The following is a 19,922-nucleotide window of genomic DNA, read 5'->3' on the forward strand; positions in this document are numbered from 1 at the left end:
CTTTACAATCGATATAATCCATCCTTTGCAATCAAGGACAGTTGGCAGGAGGCCCCTCTGGCTTTTCCTGAATTTCTTTTAGCTCAACATATATCATTTCTTGCTGTTCTGATGTTTTGCTTGCCTTTCAAATTCTTCATTGATTTCAATTAGTCTCACTTAAATTAGAATAGAACCGTGAGGATAGAACAAGTTATTCTCAGGGTATTTCCCCCCCAAATAAACTTTTATTAGGTGGATCTTCCCCCAGGTCCTGCCAGCTTCTATGCACGTTACACAATCTATGATGTTAATAGGTGAAACTATCTGGGGACAGTCTCCTAGCTCTTTAATTGCATCATATCTCTAACTGCAGGGAAGAGCAGCTAGGCACTCTAATAATGCTAGATGGACTGCAGATATTTGATGAAAGCAATTTGATCATTTTTGTGTAACAATGTAACAGCGTAAAAAAAAGGGGGAATACAGTGTTTTGCAACTACTGGGCCAAATTCAGCAAAGCTTTTGCCATGAGAATACAAATTTCACTTCTCTCTGCCAGAAAAGCTCCTGGCACGCCACAGGTTTAACTTCTTTTGTCCCCCCTCAGCCCTCCTGTCCTACCCCATAACTGAGATCATATCCTCTTTGTGTCTCTGCAAGTTGACAGTGTTGTCATTTGAGACCTGTGCCAAGGGTTTGCACCAGCATGTGCTGAATAGTCCATTATGTGAACTGAAGACATCTTTATTATTTTGGAAAGAAAGAAAATCATCCAAAGACACACTGACATCATGTCTGTTCTTCAAGGTAAACATTCCTGAAGAGTTTTAGTATGCAGACTTACATACAAGTTTCACAGATCGAAACACTCTTTAGTACACCCCTTAGCAATGCGGACCCTCCCTCACTTCTAGTAGGTGTACCAAAATATATAGCATTATTGGATGTCATTGTAGTAGGATTGCTCATCTTTTCTTTAAACTTAATAGTGGCTGCAGTCCCTTGCTTCTGCAATTCAGTGTTCAGCATTATTGTACAATGTTGTATATGTGGGTGGTAACACTGCAGTAGGGATACAGTCATTTAAATCCAGCCATTGATTTGTGTCTGCCTTTAGCAGTTTGTTTTCACAATGGGTAAAATTCACCTCTCTTTAGAGAGAAGTACTGCCTAGCCCTTGTGCTAAATCCCACTTCGGCCTCAAAACAGGGCCTATGTGAGTCAGGAGTGAATTTCACTATGTAACAGTAACATTTGCAATTAAGGTTGGCTGGAAAGCAAGAATTGCATTTTGAGAAAGCTTGAGATTTTGGCATTTGGTTTTGTTCTACAATGCGGCCAATACCAAGACTTAAAAAAAAAAAAAAAAAGTGTGTGTGTGTGTGTGGGGGGGGGGGTTAGAGACACACCACGGAGTAGCCAATAGTCTGGCAGTTAGGATTCACACCTGGAATGTAGGAAAGGTAGATTTAAGTCCCTTGATGTGGACTGGAGACTTGAACTAGGGTCTCCCAGAATCCAGGTGAGTGCCCTAATCATGGAGCTATTGGCTATTCTGGGGTTGGGGGTCTCTGTTTGGTTTTATCAGAGATTCCATCCTGGACTTGAGAAACTGTCCTGACTAAAGTTTCATCAAAACTGATGTTTCTGCAAAAGTTTTGGTTTTGACAAATCTGTATTTTCCAATGAAAAATGTTTTGTCAAAAAATTCCCTGACCAGCTCTATTTACAACTCATTCTAGAGAGTCACTAATATGGAATTCCTATACCTTCATATACCCTCTACAATTGTCAACCAGCCAATTACTGAAAAATACTTAACTTCTGTTCAACCTATGGACTTTTTGTGCCCCAATTCTGTAGCATGAGGAGTTTACTGCTTTGATCTGATAAAGAAATACAAATGTTAGGACTTAAAATATTTACTATATTTTTTTGTACAACTACATGGTGACAAATCTAATTTTCCTGGTTTAATTAGCTTGAAGAAAAGCAATATATATTTGTAGATGTCGGATGCTGTCTACAGGAGAACTGTGGTTTAATAATTGAATAATTATAGTCTCCAATTCTCTTGAGAGTTACTGAAGCAAAGTTTGGAAGAGAAAAGAAAATTTATACTCTGCAAAAACAAAATGGACTTTGCCAATGTTTTTCTGAATTCCCCTAGAATGACATTCATTTTCCTGGACAAAACCCAAGTAGTTGGACTAAGATTAAAAAAGAAAAAGCTGGCATTTTCAAAGGAATTTAAGAATTTCAATGGGAGTTGTCCAACAACCTTAGACTCCTTTGAAAATCCGAGCTCAGCATCCAAGCATTAGGATCCTAAAATCATATTTAAGCACTCAAATATGCAGCTTCATTTTTTTTTTTTTAAATGAAACACTGAACAGCAAATAACTCCTACTGAAGCCAACAGGAGCTAGTTGGTGCTCATATTTTGAAAATCAGGCCATTTATTTAGGTGCATAAATATGCACTTACGGACAGAAATTTAGCACTCATTCTTTAAAATCTTGTGAAAGAATGGAATAAGGATAAACATATTCTTTGAGTAGGCCATGAAGTTTAATGGGCAGATGCCATAAAATTTGCAGAGGACACCAAACTGGGAGGGGCTGCAAGAATTCTGGAGGATAGGATTAGAATTCAAGACAACCTTAACAAATTGGAGAATTGGTCTGAAATCAACAAGATGAAATTCCATAAAGACAACGCAAAGTACTACACTTAGGAAGGAAAAAAATGAAGTGCACCTAATGGGAACAGGAGGCTTAGGTGGTAGTACTGCTGAAAAGGATTTGGGGGATTTTAGTGGATCACAAATTGAATGAGAGTCAATGTGATGCAGTTGTGAAATAGGCTAATATTCTGGCATGTGTTAACAGGGGTGTTGCAAGTCAGTCATTGGAGGCAGTTGTCCTGCTCTACTTGACAATGGTGAAGCCTCAGCTGTGTTCAGTTCTGTGCACCACACTTTAGGAAAGATGTGGACAAATTAGAAGGAAAAAAAGTGAAGAGGAGAGCAAGAAAAAATGATAAAAGGTTTAGAAAAAACTGACCTATGAGTAAAGTTTAAAAAAAAACAAACAAACACTTGTTTAGTCTTGAGAAAAGATGCCAGAGCGGGAATCTAACAACAGTCTTCAAATATGTTAAGAGCTGCTATAAAGAGGACTGATCAATTGTTCTCCATGTCCACGGAAGGTAGGACAAGCAGTCTGCAGCAAGGGAGATTTAGATTAGATATTAAGAAAAACTTTAACAATACGGGCAGTTAAGCTCTACAATAGGCTTCCAAGGGAGGTTGTGGAATCTCCATCATTGGAGGTTTTTAAGCACAGGTCAGACAAACACCTATCAGGGATGGACTAGGTATACTTGGTCCTGCTTCAGCACAGGGCCTGGACTAGATGACCTCAAGGTCATTTCCAGCCCTACATTTCTATAACAAGGCATCTGACTCATTCGGCAGATAGGGCCATTGTGTGTTTTTACGCTGGTCCATGGCCCATGTAAATTAAGTAGGGTAGTCAACCTATGTTGTAAACATAGAGGCAACATGTGAGGGCACAAACGGGGTCACATGCCCCCTGAGATTTCTGCCACGGTTTGTAGGCCCTGCTTGGTTACATGGTGCAGTTGGGCCCCGTACAACAGCTGCCAGAGCCTGCTAGCTGCACCCAGTGGGGAGAGGTAGGAGCAACAGCTGGGAGCTGCAGGGAGGGGCCAAACTTGAGCTGTTCTGGGGGTGGCCGAACCTTTAAATTGGGCCCCCCTCCCCGCTATCAGCAGGTATGGGTCATCTCTGCATAAACATGCAATTACTCAAGCAAGGCAGGCTTAGGATCAAACATTTCTTAGTTCTTGCAATTATTCCTTTTGGACCTTGGCCTGCTCACTCAACCTTTCTCCCTCAGTTTCCTCATCTGCCAAATAGAGATGATGATAATGCCTCCCTACTTCATAGGGCTGTTGTGAGGATTAAGTTAAAGGTCAATGTGCTTTAGACTTTACAAGCATTTTATAAAAAGTGAATTCATAGTAATATGTAAAAAACTTAGGAACTGCATATGTCACATGGAACTGCACGTTTCACACTATGTCAATCTATGGCCCCATTATGCACCTTAACGCTGTAAAGTCAGAATGCGCATAGGTTTAGAAAAAACACCAGATCGTACTAAATTGGCAGCTGATACAATTTCAGTTCCAGCCCACGTCGTTTAAGTCTTTAGAAGGTTAAAACCAACAACGATGTAGAAGAAATCTATATGTAATAAAAGCCCTGCCATATAAGGTAATTGGATCTATGTACTGAAAGCCATCTCAGAGGGACACTATTATCAGAAGCAAAATTAACACTGGTGTAGTTTCAGATGTTCAATATAGGCTAAACTAAGCTGCATTTGTTAAGGCAATGAAAGGAAAAAAAGACTAATCACCTTATAAATAAACCAGCTTATAGGTATATAATGAGGGTTCCTTATTAAAAATGCATTACTTTCCATACTAAATTAAACAGCTTTTAACAACAAAAGGGTTTTCTTCTTACCTTTACTTAAGTGAGATAAGATAACTTAAGTGAGTTTAGACCTATGAAAAATCTGGGAAACAGATCTGGCAGGTAAACAAGCATATTAAAGCACTAAAAAGAAAAGCTCCAAAAAGTCACCACAAACCCAGCAAAGATCTCAGCTTAGCAGAACTCAAAATCGAATACAAGTCAGAAAAAAAGTAGCAAGAGCTATTTAAAAAAAAAAAAAACCCATCTCCAGATCCTCAATGGGAGGAGCAGTTTTCTCCCCTTCCAAACCAATGGTCCAAAAAGTCCTTATGCAGCCCTTCAGAAATGGGTGAAATTTGCCACTGTGTACAGAGCCAATATAAAGCCTATCCATTACTTGAGCCCTATTTTGAGAATTGCATAGGCCTTATGCCAGCCCTCTGCACAGAGTTTCACCTGAATAAAGGCTTCAAGATTTGGTCCAATGCCCTTTCCCTAACTCTCCAATTTGTGAAAGTCATTTTGACTAGTTATGTCCTCCAAAGTGCTTGCAACCCCTCCCAGTTTGGTATCATCTGCAGATTTTATGAGCACACTCTTCACTCCCTTATCCAAGTCCTTAACGAAGATATTGACTGGTGCCAGATGTTAGGACTAACCCCTGCAGGACCCCAATTTGACAAGCCAGTGGCAGAGCCAGGCATAGAACCCCATCACTGAGCAAAATGCTGTTTGACTAGTGTAAGTTTACAAGGTACAGATGAAGTGTATCTCCTATAAACCTTAAAATTACAAATCCCAGAGGCTTTGCTCTATGGTGTTATAAATGGAACAGAGTGAGTTTTCGTATTGGGAACCCCTATAGAAAATTTCTCTCTAATCATAGACTAGAACTGGCTCTTCTATTTTAGGTACATTTTCTATACGGCATGGGGCAGAGATAGAGAGGTCTTCATATTTTTGGCCTAATATCTTGTTAGCTTTGTGGGAACTAGATCCATCCATGAGCAGGGTATATGTAAAACATGCATTTGGAGGACAACCTCTAATGGAATAAAAACTTAATTGAGAGAGTGCCACAACTGCATTTTTGGAAGCAAAATGTGACTATGAAATGGCTGCAGCCCTTTGGTCCGTTGCTTGTATAGTTCTAAAAACTGCCAGCAGGTCAGGAACTGGGGTGTTCACTTGACTCCCCGCCCCCCCCCCCGCTTTTTTTTTTAAAGGCAAAGTGTTCAATATATGAACAGAAATGGCAGGAGAAAATGGACAGTGGGGAATTATTGTTGAAGTAATAAAGCTAATAAGGGGAAGCCATTTTTCTTTAAATTTTATACTTGAACCAACCAATTCAAATCAGAAATTATTTAAGGGTGAAAGACTAATCTTTGGAGGAGCTAAAAGGAACTTTCCTCAATGAAGGGAGAAGCGTAGGAGAGAATTGGTTAGTCAGTGCATTTGGGGACAAATACATGGACAGCGTATCTCCAATAAATTTTATGGATTCACACCAGGGATAAATTCTGCTCCTTATTTTTAAAGTAGCCCTATTCAACTCCTGGAACTGTTTATCACATTTATGAGGCATTGTTTTATTGCCATTGGATGCGTTGCCTCTTTATACTGCTTTTAGATCACATGGGCTTTCCTGGGTTTGCTTCTCTTCCTGGGCAATCAGTCTCTGAAAAAGACCACATTTCCCTGGCTGGCAAGTGAACAGTAGAACTGTGTGACAGCTTTAAATAAGAGAAAATATACTCTTATTTCAATTTTCCTCAAAGTTTTCTGTCTGGTCTCAGGCAAAAGGAATCTCCAAGGAAAGTAAACATTTTGAAATGCCATTTTCCTTTTATTGTGGGTACAGAAAAGTTATTTGCTATCCCTGTTTGACGTCAAATGTAATCAGTTAAATTAATCTTTTGCGGGGAGGCGGAGAGATGGGAAAGGTCACTCGGGTATTCATTTTCCCCTCCCTCAGTCCACCTTCTTTCTCCCAGCCTAACCAGTGCCCTCATCACCACCCCCACACAGCCTAACCAGTGCCCTCATCACCACCCCCACACAGTCCTCCCCATGCTGTCTGCTTCTCTAATGCAAGCAACATCTTCAGAACACGAAAAGGCTGAGCTAGATTTTGGTGTCACTTACATTGCTGTACATTCAGGGTGAATCCACTGAAGACAAAGAAGGTTCTCTTACTGTACACTGATGTGAATGAGATCAGAATCTAACCCAAACATAATAACCATAGGCAAGAAGAGCTCAAGATAAAATTATGTTCTGAAAGTTTCCTTATGGTTTCAGTAGCACTATTGGCTTCTGTGTGTATTTCAGAGGATTTGGTGGATCAGTAGGATAGTTTTTGGTGGATATTTTGGACTATATGCTTCCTGATGCAGTCTTAGATGATGCATGGAAATGAATTATTTTGGTCCTATTTTTTTTTCAGTTTGTGCATCATGGTAATATAAATGTTGAACCAAAAAAGTCAGCTTGCTAACTTGGGGGAGGGAGGCAAGCCTAGAGTTTAAAGGTCTGATCTTGCAGTGTCTTACTTGAGCAAGACTCCAATTGGGGGAGTTTGAATCCTAATTTTGTGGCTCAAGCCCATCTTTAAGGAACAGCCATACACAAAAAGTTCTGACCTGTCCATATTTGCAGGGCTTAATCACGCGCACGTGCCTTGGTAACAAAATCTCCACACTAACACCAAGATCAATGAACAGCAGAGGGTTAAAGCAGATCCTACAGTTTATTGATCTTTGGAAGGAATGTAAAGTCAACCACCTAACATTCATTTTCAAGTAGTAGAAACGTAGCAGTCTGAAAATTGTAATATCACTTAATGCAGGATATGCACTTGACATTTTGAAATAAACGAAACTATCACTCTGCTTACCACAAAATAGTCAATAAATTCAGACCTATTAGACGTTTTTAGTAACGTGTCTAAAAACATCTATTTTGTTACAGGTTATTTCTCCAGTTCCCTATAGTATTTCATTGCTCACTATAAAAGTTCCCCTCATGCTTAGGCTGCAAAAACTAACTTTTAATCAAGTAATTATGAATTGTATTTTCCTTCAGCTGTGCAGATTCCTCATCTCAGCTTAGGGAGCTCAGTCCTTTTCTTATCTGTATGTACTAGAGTAAGTATGATTAGCGGGGAGAAGAAAACAATGGGAGAAGGGGAGGAAACAGCAAGGACGGGATCCAACTCCCACAATGGGATTTGGATTATGCCCTAAGTAAGTTTGGGGTTTTAATCAGAAATTAAAGTCTTCACTAATTTTTCTTCTAGGTTTTAGGCAGTTGTTACTCAGAGTCCCATTGCCAGAGAAAAGACCAGGAAAGAAACTCAGAATTTCACCCTTTTCCTCAGCCCCTTTTTCCTGCATGCCAGTCCTGTCCCCATAGAAGTCCATAGGTGTTTTGCCATGGACTTCAGCAGAATAAGATCCCAAGACCTTGTCTACACAGCGTTCCCCTCATCTAACCTAACCAGTTTAGAAATCTGTTTAGTTAAATCTGTGCAACCCTCTTGCATGGATTCTCAGAAAGCAGTTTTAGAGCACCTTGTATCCAGTTCGCTTAAATTTGTAAGGAATGGATATAAGCTAAGTCAATACAAGGAAATCTTAAAACCCATTTAAGTGTCAAACAGCAGGGGGTTTTAAGAAAAGAATGATTTAGTTAAGTCTTATATGCAAGTTGCACATAAGACAAGGCCTGAGTTTTGCTCTTTAGTTTAAACAGCCAACTAACTTTAATCAAGTAATCCAACAACATAAATGCTGATTAGCTAGGAGAACTAGATGGAAATGACCCTATAGAAGAACGCAAGGGAGACATCTGTGATCAGGGCCGTCCCTAGCTATTCTGGGGCCTTATGCAGCGCCCTCCCCACCCCCGCTGGGGGGGGTGGGGGTTGGCTTGGGGGGCAGGGGGAACCACCCCCCAGCACTCACCAGCAGCACAGCTAGGGTCGGGTCGCTGCACTCCTGCTGCCGGTGAGTGCAAGCCCAGACCTGCCGCAGTCTTCAGGGGAGTGGGGGCAGGGCAGAGCAGGGGCGGGCTTTGCGTACAGGTAAGGACGGCCCGGTCTGTGATGGTAACATCAAAGAGTTTCCTGTCCTCTGCACAGGTCTATTTCTTGGGTACAAATCAGAGCCTTAGATTGGAGAACATAAGGGTTTTCTTACAAACAGTTCATTTCATCCCTATATAGAAGAGCAGAGCAAGGCCTTTTGCAGCATATATAAAAGTCATAAGGTATAAATCTGGCGTAAGTGGAGTTTGTGTGGTACAAAGGGCTTTCAGAGAGATTTGCACTTGGAATTAATTTCACCCATGAAGATTAAAAACAACTGAACAATCTATATGTGGACAGGCGGCCCCAGGTGGCAGGAACAGTTCTGACTTAGTCCCGCCTCAGGGCAAGAACAGATGACTGCTTGATACCTGCTGCTGCTCTTCACTGTACAGGAAAATCATCAAGGGACCCATGGGGGAGTGTGGCTTGGATAGGTTTTGCACAGCATGGCCAACTGCAGCATACATAGGCACAAGCAGAAGGGGGGAGCACTAAGCAGGCCTGTGGCATCTCATTGTGCTCCCTAGGAGCATACATGGTTGTGGGGCACCTCACCACCACCTGCCTCTAGTGTAAAAAAAGTCTTGTCTGCACTTGCTGTGGATCAGTTCCTTGAAACCACTAGCCTCCAGCAGCACAAGCACTGCCTTTCAGCTCCTGCAGGCCTGGTTCTCTCTGCGTAGGTAGCAATCATCATACACCAATGCCTAAGTCCTCGGAGTGTCCCTGCTGCAATCAGCCCCTTATCCACTGAACACTCACAGAATTACCAGGCCTGGTGTTCCCAAAGAAACAGCACACACTGGCTTCTAAGATTCAACTCAAGACCAGCACTTTGCTTAACACCACAGCACTTAGATATATTTATAGTGAAAACAAGAATAAAGTTTATCAAAGATTAGCGATTCAGGTGACATCAACTAAGAATATTGGAAATAAATGGTTACATATAAAACAAAATCAGACAACACTCAACTAACAAGTTAAAACTTTTCACCTAAAGTTCTCTTCAGCATTTTCATCCAAGCCTGCTTGAGATCTCACTTTCATGAAGCAAATTCACTGTCCATTTACTTACTTTCTAGGTGAGGGATGACACTGGTAAGGTATCTTCTTTGTCCCCCAAAATATAGTGGAGCAAACCTTTGATATGTACCTCAAAATACCCCTTCCTCCCCACCCCCATTTGCTCTTCCTGTTTTTTTTTTTTTTAAGTTCTCACAATACCTCATTTACATTCAGTTGCACTGGTGACAGGAGACCCCTTGTGAAACATACAATACTTAGTTTACCTATAAACAGCCAGTTAGATAAAGGTTTGTCTGACAGCAAAGCGGTTTTTTCCCTCTTTTCTAGTGACAAGTCCCAAGAATATAATGTTCACGGTATAAATGTAACTCCTCATGCAACAACCAAACATGCATTTTGCGATTCTATCAGTGACCAGTGTGACTTTTGAGACCCCACATGACACTCTTTGGTTAACTAGAATGACATGCCAAATCCAAAAGAGATCCCTGTAACTCCCCTGCACCCCTTGCCAGTTGGCATTAAGAGGTTCTTGGGTCACTCATGCTTATCCAGTGCTAATATAGGCTTACTTTAGCTCAAGTCTCTCCCAGATGCAGATGGATTCCAGGCAGATTCTGGAGTGCCATAAGACAGTACAGGATCCTTACTGATTAAATTTCAGTAAACGTTTAGATTGATGATTTGATTGTTCACATTTTCTCTGGCTTCTGTTTGCAAAGTTGCACAGAATAATACAGTTGCCAAAAATCATATTAGCAATCACTTTTCTATGTTTTTTCCATGTCCCAGTTTAGCACATTACTTCTGATTGTTTTGACTAGAGAATGTGAGATGAAGGATAAGATTGAGCATGATAAAGACTAAGAGTGTCACAGAAGTCATGAATTTCTGGGACCGCCGTGACTTCCACAGCTACAGTGACTGGTGCACCCCTCTCCCCTCCCCTAGCAGCAGCCCCAGCCATCTTCCCTTCCCCTCTTCCCCACAGAGCAGTGGCACCCCAGCCCTGTCCCCCACCCCCAGAGCAGCTAAGATTTAGTCAGGGATATTTTTCATAAAGTCACAGACAGGTCATGGGCCATGAATTTTTGTTTATTGCCCATGACCTGGCCATGACTTTTACAAAAAAATACCCCTGACTAAATGTTAGCCTTAAACAGGATACCTGTTTAAGAACACATTATATGAAATATGGAAACAAACAGTCTTTTTTATAATTTGGCCCATGAAGAACTGTAAAATGCACAGAGACATGACTAGTCAAGGAAGAAACATGCAAGACATACATACCCCACCCCATCAGCCCTACCTGAATGATGAGACACTAAGGGCCTGATTCTGACGTTTACACTTCATCGTACCTTACTCCTTGGTTAGTCCTACTGAGGTCAATGGGACTATACTCATGAAGTTAGGAACTACTCAACATGAATAAGCATTCAATATCAGGCCCTCAACTTTCACCCAAAAGGTTGTGCCATTGGACCAGCAAGCAAGACAACATACTCACCACAACATTAACAGGTCACAATAAATCCCTGTGTACTTTAAAAAATAGACAATTCTCTCAATTGGACTCCACTTGTGAGATATACCTTTCAATCTGTTTCCCAGTTCCCTAGTGATAATATAATGAACCATAGCTCTGTCTGCACTGGTGCTGTGCTATTAATAAGGCTAGCAACAGAAAGATTAAGTGTACTTTTTAAAATCAGTGTTAGCTGGTGGGTTTCTGAGTCCAAGTCTAGACTGGTAGCATCATCTAGAGCATATAGTTGTCTATGGTAATTTTTCTCTTAAGTTTCTGTCCCTCTCCCCCCACCCCTACCCTCCAATTTTCAGGGACAGTTCAACATATCCAGACAAAAAGGAATAATATTCTCTTCCCTTTTAATGTCAAATACTATTTTTTAAAGAATTGGTAACGTGTGTTTCTTCAACAAGTGACTATCTAAAGTGAGGTTTACTCCTGCAATATATTCATTAAAAAGCATGCAATAAACAAATTCAATAAAAGCTGCAAATTAGCACACACAAAAAGTCAAATTTCATAATTCTATACATATGCCTGTTTTAGACAGACACTGCATTATGCATTCAATAACAATTGGCTAGAATGTAAAGTCTCATACTTCTTGGAATCAACATTTTACTTACATGTTTTTCATTGTATTGGTCATTTGTCCTAGTTTTGCCAAGAAAAGTTAAATTTCCTTGAGGAAAATTAAGATCTGAATTTAGATTATACATTATGCAGAGTACATTTACTCTAGACAATGAACATGTGTGAGAGAGAGAGCGCGAGCGAGCGCGAGAGCGTGCATGAACAGGCAGATAGATTTTAAAGGTACATATACTATGTAAATGAACTATAGATATGTTCTAGCAAAGACACATTTATAAATAGATATATTTGTATTTAGCTGCGACATTAAGTACGTTTCCCAGACCAGAAAAGTTCTGTGTAGCTAGAAAGCTTGTCTTTCATCAACAGAAGTGGTGCATTAAAAGATATTACCACAACCACCAAGTCTCTTAACATCCTGGGACCAACATGGCTACAACACTGCAAAGATACGTTCTTTAAGACATGATGTATAATGTACATATAATCTATTTATAGCCATTTTATTGTCATTCTTTGCTGTAAGAGAGTTTTATTCGGCCAGACCTCCCCTCATTTCAGCTGTTTCTTAGTAATTGTACTTGACTATGAAGATAATCTGACAACGAGAATATGAAAGTACCTGTATATCATTCCTGTCCCAGCTTTGACAGTTTCATGTAATGACACTCCATGCATATGCAAAAACTTCTCTAGTTGTTTCAGTTCTGCTGCTCCACTTAGCCTTCCAGCCCAGCATCTTGCTGGAAGGCAGACTTTAAGGGTGGTGCTTTGCCTTTTACCCCTCAACAGCGCTTCAGTGGATTTCAGCGCACTTGGCTTGTGGGGTGGGATTTCCGTGCAGGGAGGTCTGTACAAATGCATATTCCAAGATAAAAGATTCTCAAAGTCCAATAAAGCATTTGAGATTTAGATTACTGGTAGTTTCCACTTTTCTGGCTTCTCTATGTTCTTTTGTAATGCAAGTCTCTTGCCATTATATTTCTATTAGGAGATGCAGCTTTAACTTAGTAATGTTTGCCTGATGGAACGATGGGACTATAAAGAGTTTTCCTCCCAGTCACTCTGTACCTTATTGCTACTGGCTCATTTTAATTGGTGCCTAAGACGGATCCTAGCCAGGATCAGTGACCTTTTTCCCATCAGTTAAAACCTCTCATGGTCAAGTACTCAAAGGGACTGTGTATTGCCCCGGGAAGAGAATGACAACTGTTTCCCATGTCTTATATTTAGACAAAGAAAAAATATTTGTTCTGGATTCAGTACAAGGCTGATAAATAAAACCCATGAGAACTTGCATTTAAGTCCTTGGGCAGGATACTTGAATGTTGTAATGTCCCCAAGTCAAATCATCAAGGCAATTTAGTTTCTTGTAGAGTACATTATAGCCTCACATAAATCTGGTGAGTTGGGCTGTCAGTTTCTTTTCCTGTTATCAAAAGGTCCATTCAGGGTTCCTGACCGTTATGAAAATGATGGCAGAACTGGGGAGGGGCCAAAGAGTCAGAAATGTCAAAAATGTTTCTATAATTTTAATAAATACAAATTCTCCATAAGACAAACACTTTTTGTTTTCTGGACGTGGACAGACTGTTAATTAACGTGCAACTGTGGCTGGTGGCAGTCTGAGAGTGGTCTTTTGCTGCTAGCCTGGTAGGGACAGGGAATGGTGCGGTAGCTCAGCAGCTGAGTGGGCTATTCAGCAGCTGGCGGCTCCCTCGGGATTTAGTTTGCCTGGAGCTTTGAATAGTACTGACAGGCTCCAGATGAGAATATTTGCATATGAGTCTAAGTGCAGTGTCTGTTGGCACGTTGCTCTGCCTTTAGAGGAAGTAAACCATGGGGTTGGCTTAGTAGTTTAAGCCTCAGATTTGCTATACCCAGATTCTTTGGAATCAGACTGAAATCCTGTCAGTATTAATTCAGCTCTTCATACTTCTGAGAGAGAAGAGCGGCGTACCATGCAGTTTTTCTGTAGACTATGTGGATAGCAGGCTTTACAGTAGGGTCTGTAAACACAGGGCCCCAACTGTTCTGTGTGAACCGTAAAAATTCCATCATGCTTCTGTAGCCAAATTTTTCTTTTCCCTGCATTTTTGTGTAGCATGCAACACAGCAATTGTCAGTCTTACTGCCTTCCTTCACTCTCTAGCCTAGACAGTACATATACACACGAGTTGCCTTTAAACCCCCACTTTCCTCCCCCTCCCGCACCAATAAAAGCAACACTTTCAAACAAATCAGCAGATAATTCTCTAGTCTTAAAACTAGAGAATTGTTGGTATCTCAGACATCACTGCATGCCAAAGATAGATAAATGTTAGCTTTTTAATGGTACCCACTGTATGTAATTTGTAATGTGTTTAAGATAATTTATAGAGCACCTGAATTATATCAAGAGAATTAATAGAGATCCCAGATTAGCCACCCAAGCCAAACAAACAGCTCAATGAGCATGAATCAGTATAATGCAAGAAGGAATACCATTACTTCTCACAGAATCACAGTTCTGCAGCCTTTGTTACAACTCTCTTTCAATCACTAATACAGAGTATGATTAGATCATCAAAAGATTAATGTACCATGGATTCAGTTTATCCTCAAATCCTTCAACGCAGATAAACAGACGGATCTCAGAAGAGAACATATTTGAAAAGATTATAATTCAATGTCACAGAGGGTGATTTTTGCATGGAAATGTGTAGAACTCCAATTATTCTGTCTCTGCAAACTGTGGGTGACCAAAGACCTAAGGAATTCAGATGCCCTTGTCAGCACCAGTTGTAGTGGTTCATCAAGGTCTTATATTCACATTCAGTCAATTCTATGTTATCTTTTATAATGTCCTAAACTATTTTTAAGATCTGCATATAAAACTGGTTCAGATTCAAGTAACAGTAAGTTCTGTTTCCTGCTCTCTGAAAGGCACACTAAGAAAAAACCTGTGACCTGGAGCTCCATGTATTAACATTGGCATTGGAGATTGTTTCGACAAATTGCTTCTATGTACCAATCTGACCCTTTTGTATTCTCTGAAATTAGATTTCACAGCAGTTAAAATAATCACGATCTAGGGAAGTCACTGGGATGGTTTCTAAATATATCATTTAGCAATTTACCTTATTTTTACTGCCACCCAGGTAACATAAAAAAATATATACAAATATTTTCATGGCAATTCAGTGTAGCAGCACAATGTAACTGGTTATCCTAGATAGAAATAGCAGAGATTTATCATGGAGCTGTATATTAGATAGCTTTCAGAGTTCAGTTTAAAGAAAAGGAGGCTGAAAATGTGGAAGTCCAGTTCACATCCAGTTTACAAATAAATTGCTTCTATAAAGAAGATACCCAGGTTAGAACCAAACCCTACATCCAGATACTGCTAAACTTTAGGTAAGGGAGGTTCAGAATCCAAAACCAACTTTACAACTGGCATGTCTCTCTGCATTAACCAAACCAAAACACTACATCGGAGTGTCCCTGGGTGACACAAACATGGTTCTACATCTGATCTTTCACTATCAGACCCTACTTCTGCAAGGACCCAAACAAAACTCCTTGGTCTAAACCAACAGATTTTTGGTGGGCTGGAAATGCAAATACAAGCAATACCTCTTGGCCTCAACTCAAGCGAGTTTTCCTTGCTTTGACTCACTGGGAATCACTAGCAATCAATGCCAATGTAGTTTAAATATTGTCAAGCTGCATTATACATTTTTAATACACAAGCATGCTCAATAGGTTGCCAAAAGAAAATACTCCCCATAGTTTTCAACTCTCTGGCCCCAGATATCTCCATCTTCTGGGTTTTTTCACTATAGTGTAAAACTTATGATTTCGTCTACACACTTTCCTGCAGCTTAATTCTGATAGACTCATCCTTTCCCAACCATGCCTCCTTTCATCCAAACATATCCTTAACACCTCAGAAAGATCTTCTGTTCCCTCTATTACCACATCCTGGAGGGCTTGATTGTATTTTCCTTAATAATGTTGCATCCTGCATGCAGCTTTACTCCAGTGGTAAGTAAATATTGCTACCAGTTCTTCATGAGTTTTAAAACATGAGGCTATTGTATTTTTAGAAGTATATGTAAAGACTTTACTACATTAACAACTCAACTCCTGCAAAATAATTGCACCCTTCATAGTGCTCTGTTAACACAACATTCAGCGTTCAGGTAGCTTGACCATGAGTTTCACATGACTAGTCAATCTGTTTTAATGTGTTTTTCACTCCACATTTATTTGACAACTAAATTTAGCCACTGGGCTAACATTTTCCTTATTGGATGTGGTCTGCTACTAATTTCTTAGCAATTGTGTATGCAAAACAGTCTCATTTCTGTACTAACTTGCACACATTTTCCTTTTAGCTACTTTCTATTTTCAACCCTTCCCCCCACAATGAAATCCTACTGATTCTAGTGTCACTGTGGAAAGGTCTCCCGTTCACATCAGTCACTTTAGACACTTCGCTTTGAGATTTTGGATGATTTTATCTGGCAATGGGGTTAGAAGCCTGGCTGTCTGCTAAATGTATTAAAGCTGGGCAGGGCAAAGCACTGCAAAACACACACACACCCCCAACAGTCATGGATTCAGAGATGGACTAGATAAAAATGCTTGTTATGTTTTCCTTCTGCCACCTACTGAAGTAAGTAGGGTTATCAGAGTAAGATCCCACTCAATATGGATAGGGGTGGCAGAACCTAGCCTACAGATTGTATCATTTTATGACAGCTGGGCTGAAACATTAATACCCAATTTATATTAAAGCCCTACCTAATTAAGGCTCATTAGAGGTTCTATATTAGAGACCCATAAACCTAAGCCTGGGTCTTATTTGCACTGATGAGGCCCCTTTACATTTAGAATTAATGAAAATCAGGCTCCCATATGCTTTGAGATTTTAAAAGGGCTTAAATTAGAGGCAATTTATTGAATAAAATGAAAATGTTCCCTTCTTTCTCAGAAGTGGCTTGTTTTCAAGCTGGCATTGATACACTCCCCCACAATTTAGGAAAAACTAACAAGGGTTTGCAAATGCTTTCATTCAGTATTCTCAGGTCACCTCCATAATCCTTGCACATTAGTAGTATATTGTGCACTAAACTCAAATGAAATCACAGTCACATTGACAAGATAGCTGATGAGATACAAGTCTGAGGATTCAGCAACTTTTACATTCAAGTGACTAATAAGCAATCGCCTATAATTGTCACTTTTGTAGTTTGCATGTAACAGAGTACACCCCTGCCATCAGCCCCACTGTAAAGTGATTGGTTGTTAGACATTTTCTAACCAGGTACAAAACACAGAGCTTTCTGGGTTTGTTTGGGGTTTTTTTATGGGTGAAAACACTTATTTGAAATTTCTTTTGAAGACTAATATGTTTAGCTTTCTTACCTGTGAGGCATTCCGGTGGTGTACGCGATTGTATGCTCATACGATAAGTCACATATTTTCAGATACCAGTTCATCTCCAGTTCTCGCATGAGTGCCAGTCTCCAACCCCTTTGCTGTATCTGACCTGTGGTATTGAGTCTGTTGTCCTTGCTCTTTTCAAAGGAGCTCTTTGGAGCTTTTTCTCTACTCCCTAAAGAAAGGACAGAGTGTTTCCTTAACTTGAGTGTCTCATCAAGATTTTTACTCCCCACTGTCCCAGTGCGTGCTGCAAGCATTTTTGTGTCTTGCCTGTCTGCAAAGGAACCACCACCTAGCACTAAGTCACTGTCTGCAAGTCATTTAAACTGATTTCAGCATGCACTTTCCTCCCTCTATAACCTTATCCTGGCCACAAAGCTGTAATTAGATATGATCTACAGGGCTTAACCAGAAAGAATAGCTGTAACCTTCATAGGGAAAATCTGTAAACTTCCTACCAGTTGACATACTTGAATACACAAAGTAGTAGTATCCCACATTTCACAACAAATACCACTCATAAACACACTATCATTTTACAAGAACAATTTTGATTTATGTGGATAACCTTTTATAGATAGTTACATCTAAAGCAAACAATCTCACCTGCATACGTTTCACTGAATTGTTTTGTTATCATGTGTATTTGAAATTGAGATCCAGCTCAGCTGAAAACAACTTTAGCGGTTTAGAACAACTATGCAAAGATTTAACATGTGCTTAACTTTATATAATGTGAATAGTCACACTGAAGTCAATGGGGAAAATTACAGTGTGTAAAGTTAATCATATGTATAAATTTTCACAGGATTGGGCCTTAGTTTTATGATTGCTCCCTTTTTAAATAAAAAGATAATCCTACTGAATGAAATTACTGAAAAAAGTAATCAGTACTCTGGTTCCCTGGCTTCTTTCATATTGTAGCAACTTTTTCACATTCCATAAAGGAATTTTGAAGATTGAGAAAAATAATTTAATACCCTCTGGACATCATGGTAGAAGGTTATCCTTTTTAATGGTTATTCTGATATCCAGAGATTATTAACTGGGCCTTAGGGCAAGTAAAAATATTGTAAATAAAAAGAATAAATCCCAAAGCTGGATCAGTTTCCTTCTCACTGTTGGATATAAAAGAGGGTAGAGAGATTTGAATGCAGTCTGCTTATTGCACAGATCAGCTGTGAAAGTGATATTTGGAATCCCCGAAAATGTCCCTGTTTGGAAAAAAATTAACATTTTGGACAAATTGTCCAGTTGTTCATTGTATTTGAAGGATGAAAAGTCACCAGCTCCAGAGCTAATCCCCACATTGGACCACATCATATTATTCATTTTTAAGGCTAATACCTGAAGCTTTAACTGACAGATGTTAACGACACTGGTAGCCAGTGCAGTCTTGTATAGACTAGGGTTGCCACTAGTGCGAACAGCTGATAAAACTGAATCAGTGGTAGTGCCACTGGGAATTTGGTAGAGTTGCGTAATGTGGACAGCCTGTGTTTGGGTCAGGACATTTCTTGGAAGTTTAAAGTTTGCTTAGATCCTGTTTCTGGAGAAGGGGCATTTAAAATTTGATTCACTGTCCCTAGACAGTCTTGACAAGAAGGCAGATTACTTTTTCCATCATGATCAAGTGAGTTTTCTTTATGGGCTGATAAGCTTTCATGATACAGTTTTACAGTCACCGCTGAGTAGTCCCCATCTTTCAGGTGTAATATTCTATAACCTGTTTGTAACTTTTGTAGACTCCATTCATATGTTGGGTCCTGCAACCTTTTCTTACAAGATTAGGGCTTAATCAGGCAAGTAATCCATCTGCCTTGACGAGGTCTACTTGCACGCGTGAGGATTCTTTGGGTGCATGTATATTTGGGGCTACTTTATGGGCCTCGTGACACAGACCTGCAATGATGTTGTTGCAGAGCTTCACTGCCCAGGGGAAGCACAAGGAGGTATTCTGGTCAGCTATGCACTGCTTCTTGGGGTGCAGAGCGTCTCCTTCCATGCACGCTAGTCCCTCTTTACAGGCTGTTTCTGGGGAAAAGGGCCATAATCCTACCCCTCCCCATCCACTCTGGGGCACCCTGTGCCCTAACAGACTACACAGGTAAGGCAGCTCCTGAGTGAAAGAACACCAATTGTGCCTGACCCTTATATGCTGAACTCTGGAGAGCTGACAGAGCTATATGGTTACAGGAGAAGCACTGGGTGGGATTGTGCTTCCTGAAGCCCACTGATGAGGAAGGGGACTGTGCCTTACTCCACTGTGTGCTAGGTTACCTCTGAGTAAGGTGACCTTACATCCCATTTTGGCCAGGGCAGTCCCTTTGTTAAGCCCTGTCCTGGCCGTCCCTACTTTTCTGGCAAAAGGAGGCATTTGTCCTGTTTGCTCCTGCCGACTTGATCCCTTGGCAAAAGCAAATGGGACAAATGCCCACTTTTGTCAAAAAATGGGGAGTGGAGGAACACGCGGGGCAGGGTAAGCGGTGATGCCACCCCTACGCAAGGGGTGAGGGAAGGCTGGGGCGAGCAGCAACACCAGCCTCAGCCTGGCACAGGGGCCAACCCCAGGTGGGGAGGTGGGCTCGGGCTAGCCCCAAACAATGTCCCATTTTCCCTTTGGGAAACATGATCACCCTATCTCTGAGCTGACGAAACAGGGGAGCAGCTTCAGGGTATCCCTTCATCTCTGCCCGCTTTGGGGTGGCTTGGGCATTATTCCTACTTAAAAAATATGGGTGTGGGGAGCA

The 19,922-nt window shown here is 40.6% G+C and overlaps 1 protein-coding gene across 5 annotated transcripts in view; it reads right to left on the minus strand.

Moving 5' to 3' along the window:
• KCNAB1 (potassium voltage-gated channel subfamily A regulatory beta subunit 1) overlaps window positions 1–17,717 on the minus strand; it is a 226,802-nt gene extending 209,085 nt beyond the window's left edge. Inside the window, exons 1-2 of one of the 5 annotated variants that reach the window (XM_043521702.1) lie at window positions 17,631–17,717; window positions 17,155–17,344 (exon numbers count right to left, since the gene is read on the minus strand). In XM_043521702.1, coding sequence (XP_043377637.1) covers window positions 17,155–17,344; window positions 17,631–17,640 — 200 coding nt within the window. In that variant the 5' untranslated portion in view covers window positions 17,641–17,717. Of the gene's footprint in view, window positions 1–12,364; window positions 12,926–17,154; window positions 17,481–17,600 lie in introns of those variants that run through there. The other 4 variants (XM_043521703.1, XM_043521700.1, XM_043521698.1 and 1 more) reach the window with 4 other exon arrangements.
• Between the last annotated feature and the right edge of the window lie 2,205 nt (window positions 17,718–19,922).

Source organism: Chelonia mydas, chromosome 9, assembly GCF_015237465.2.
Source record: "Chelonia mydas isolate rCheMyd1 chromosome 9, rCheMyd1.pri.v2, whole genome shotgun sequence".
Lineage (NCBI taxonomy): Eukaryota > Metazoa > Chordata > Testudines > Cheloniidae > Chelonia > Chelonia mydas.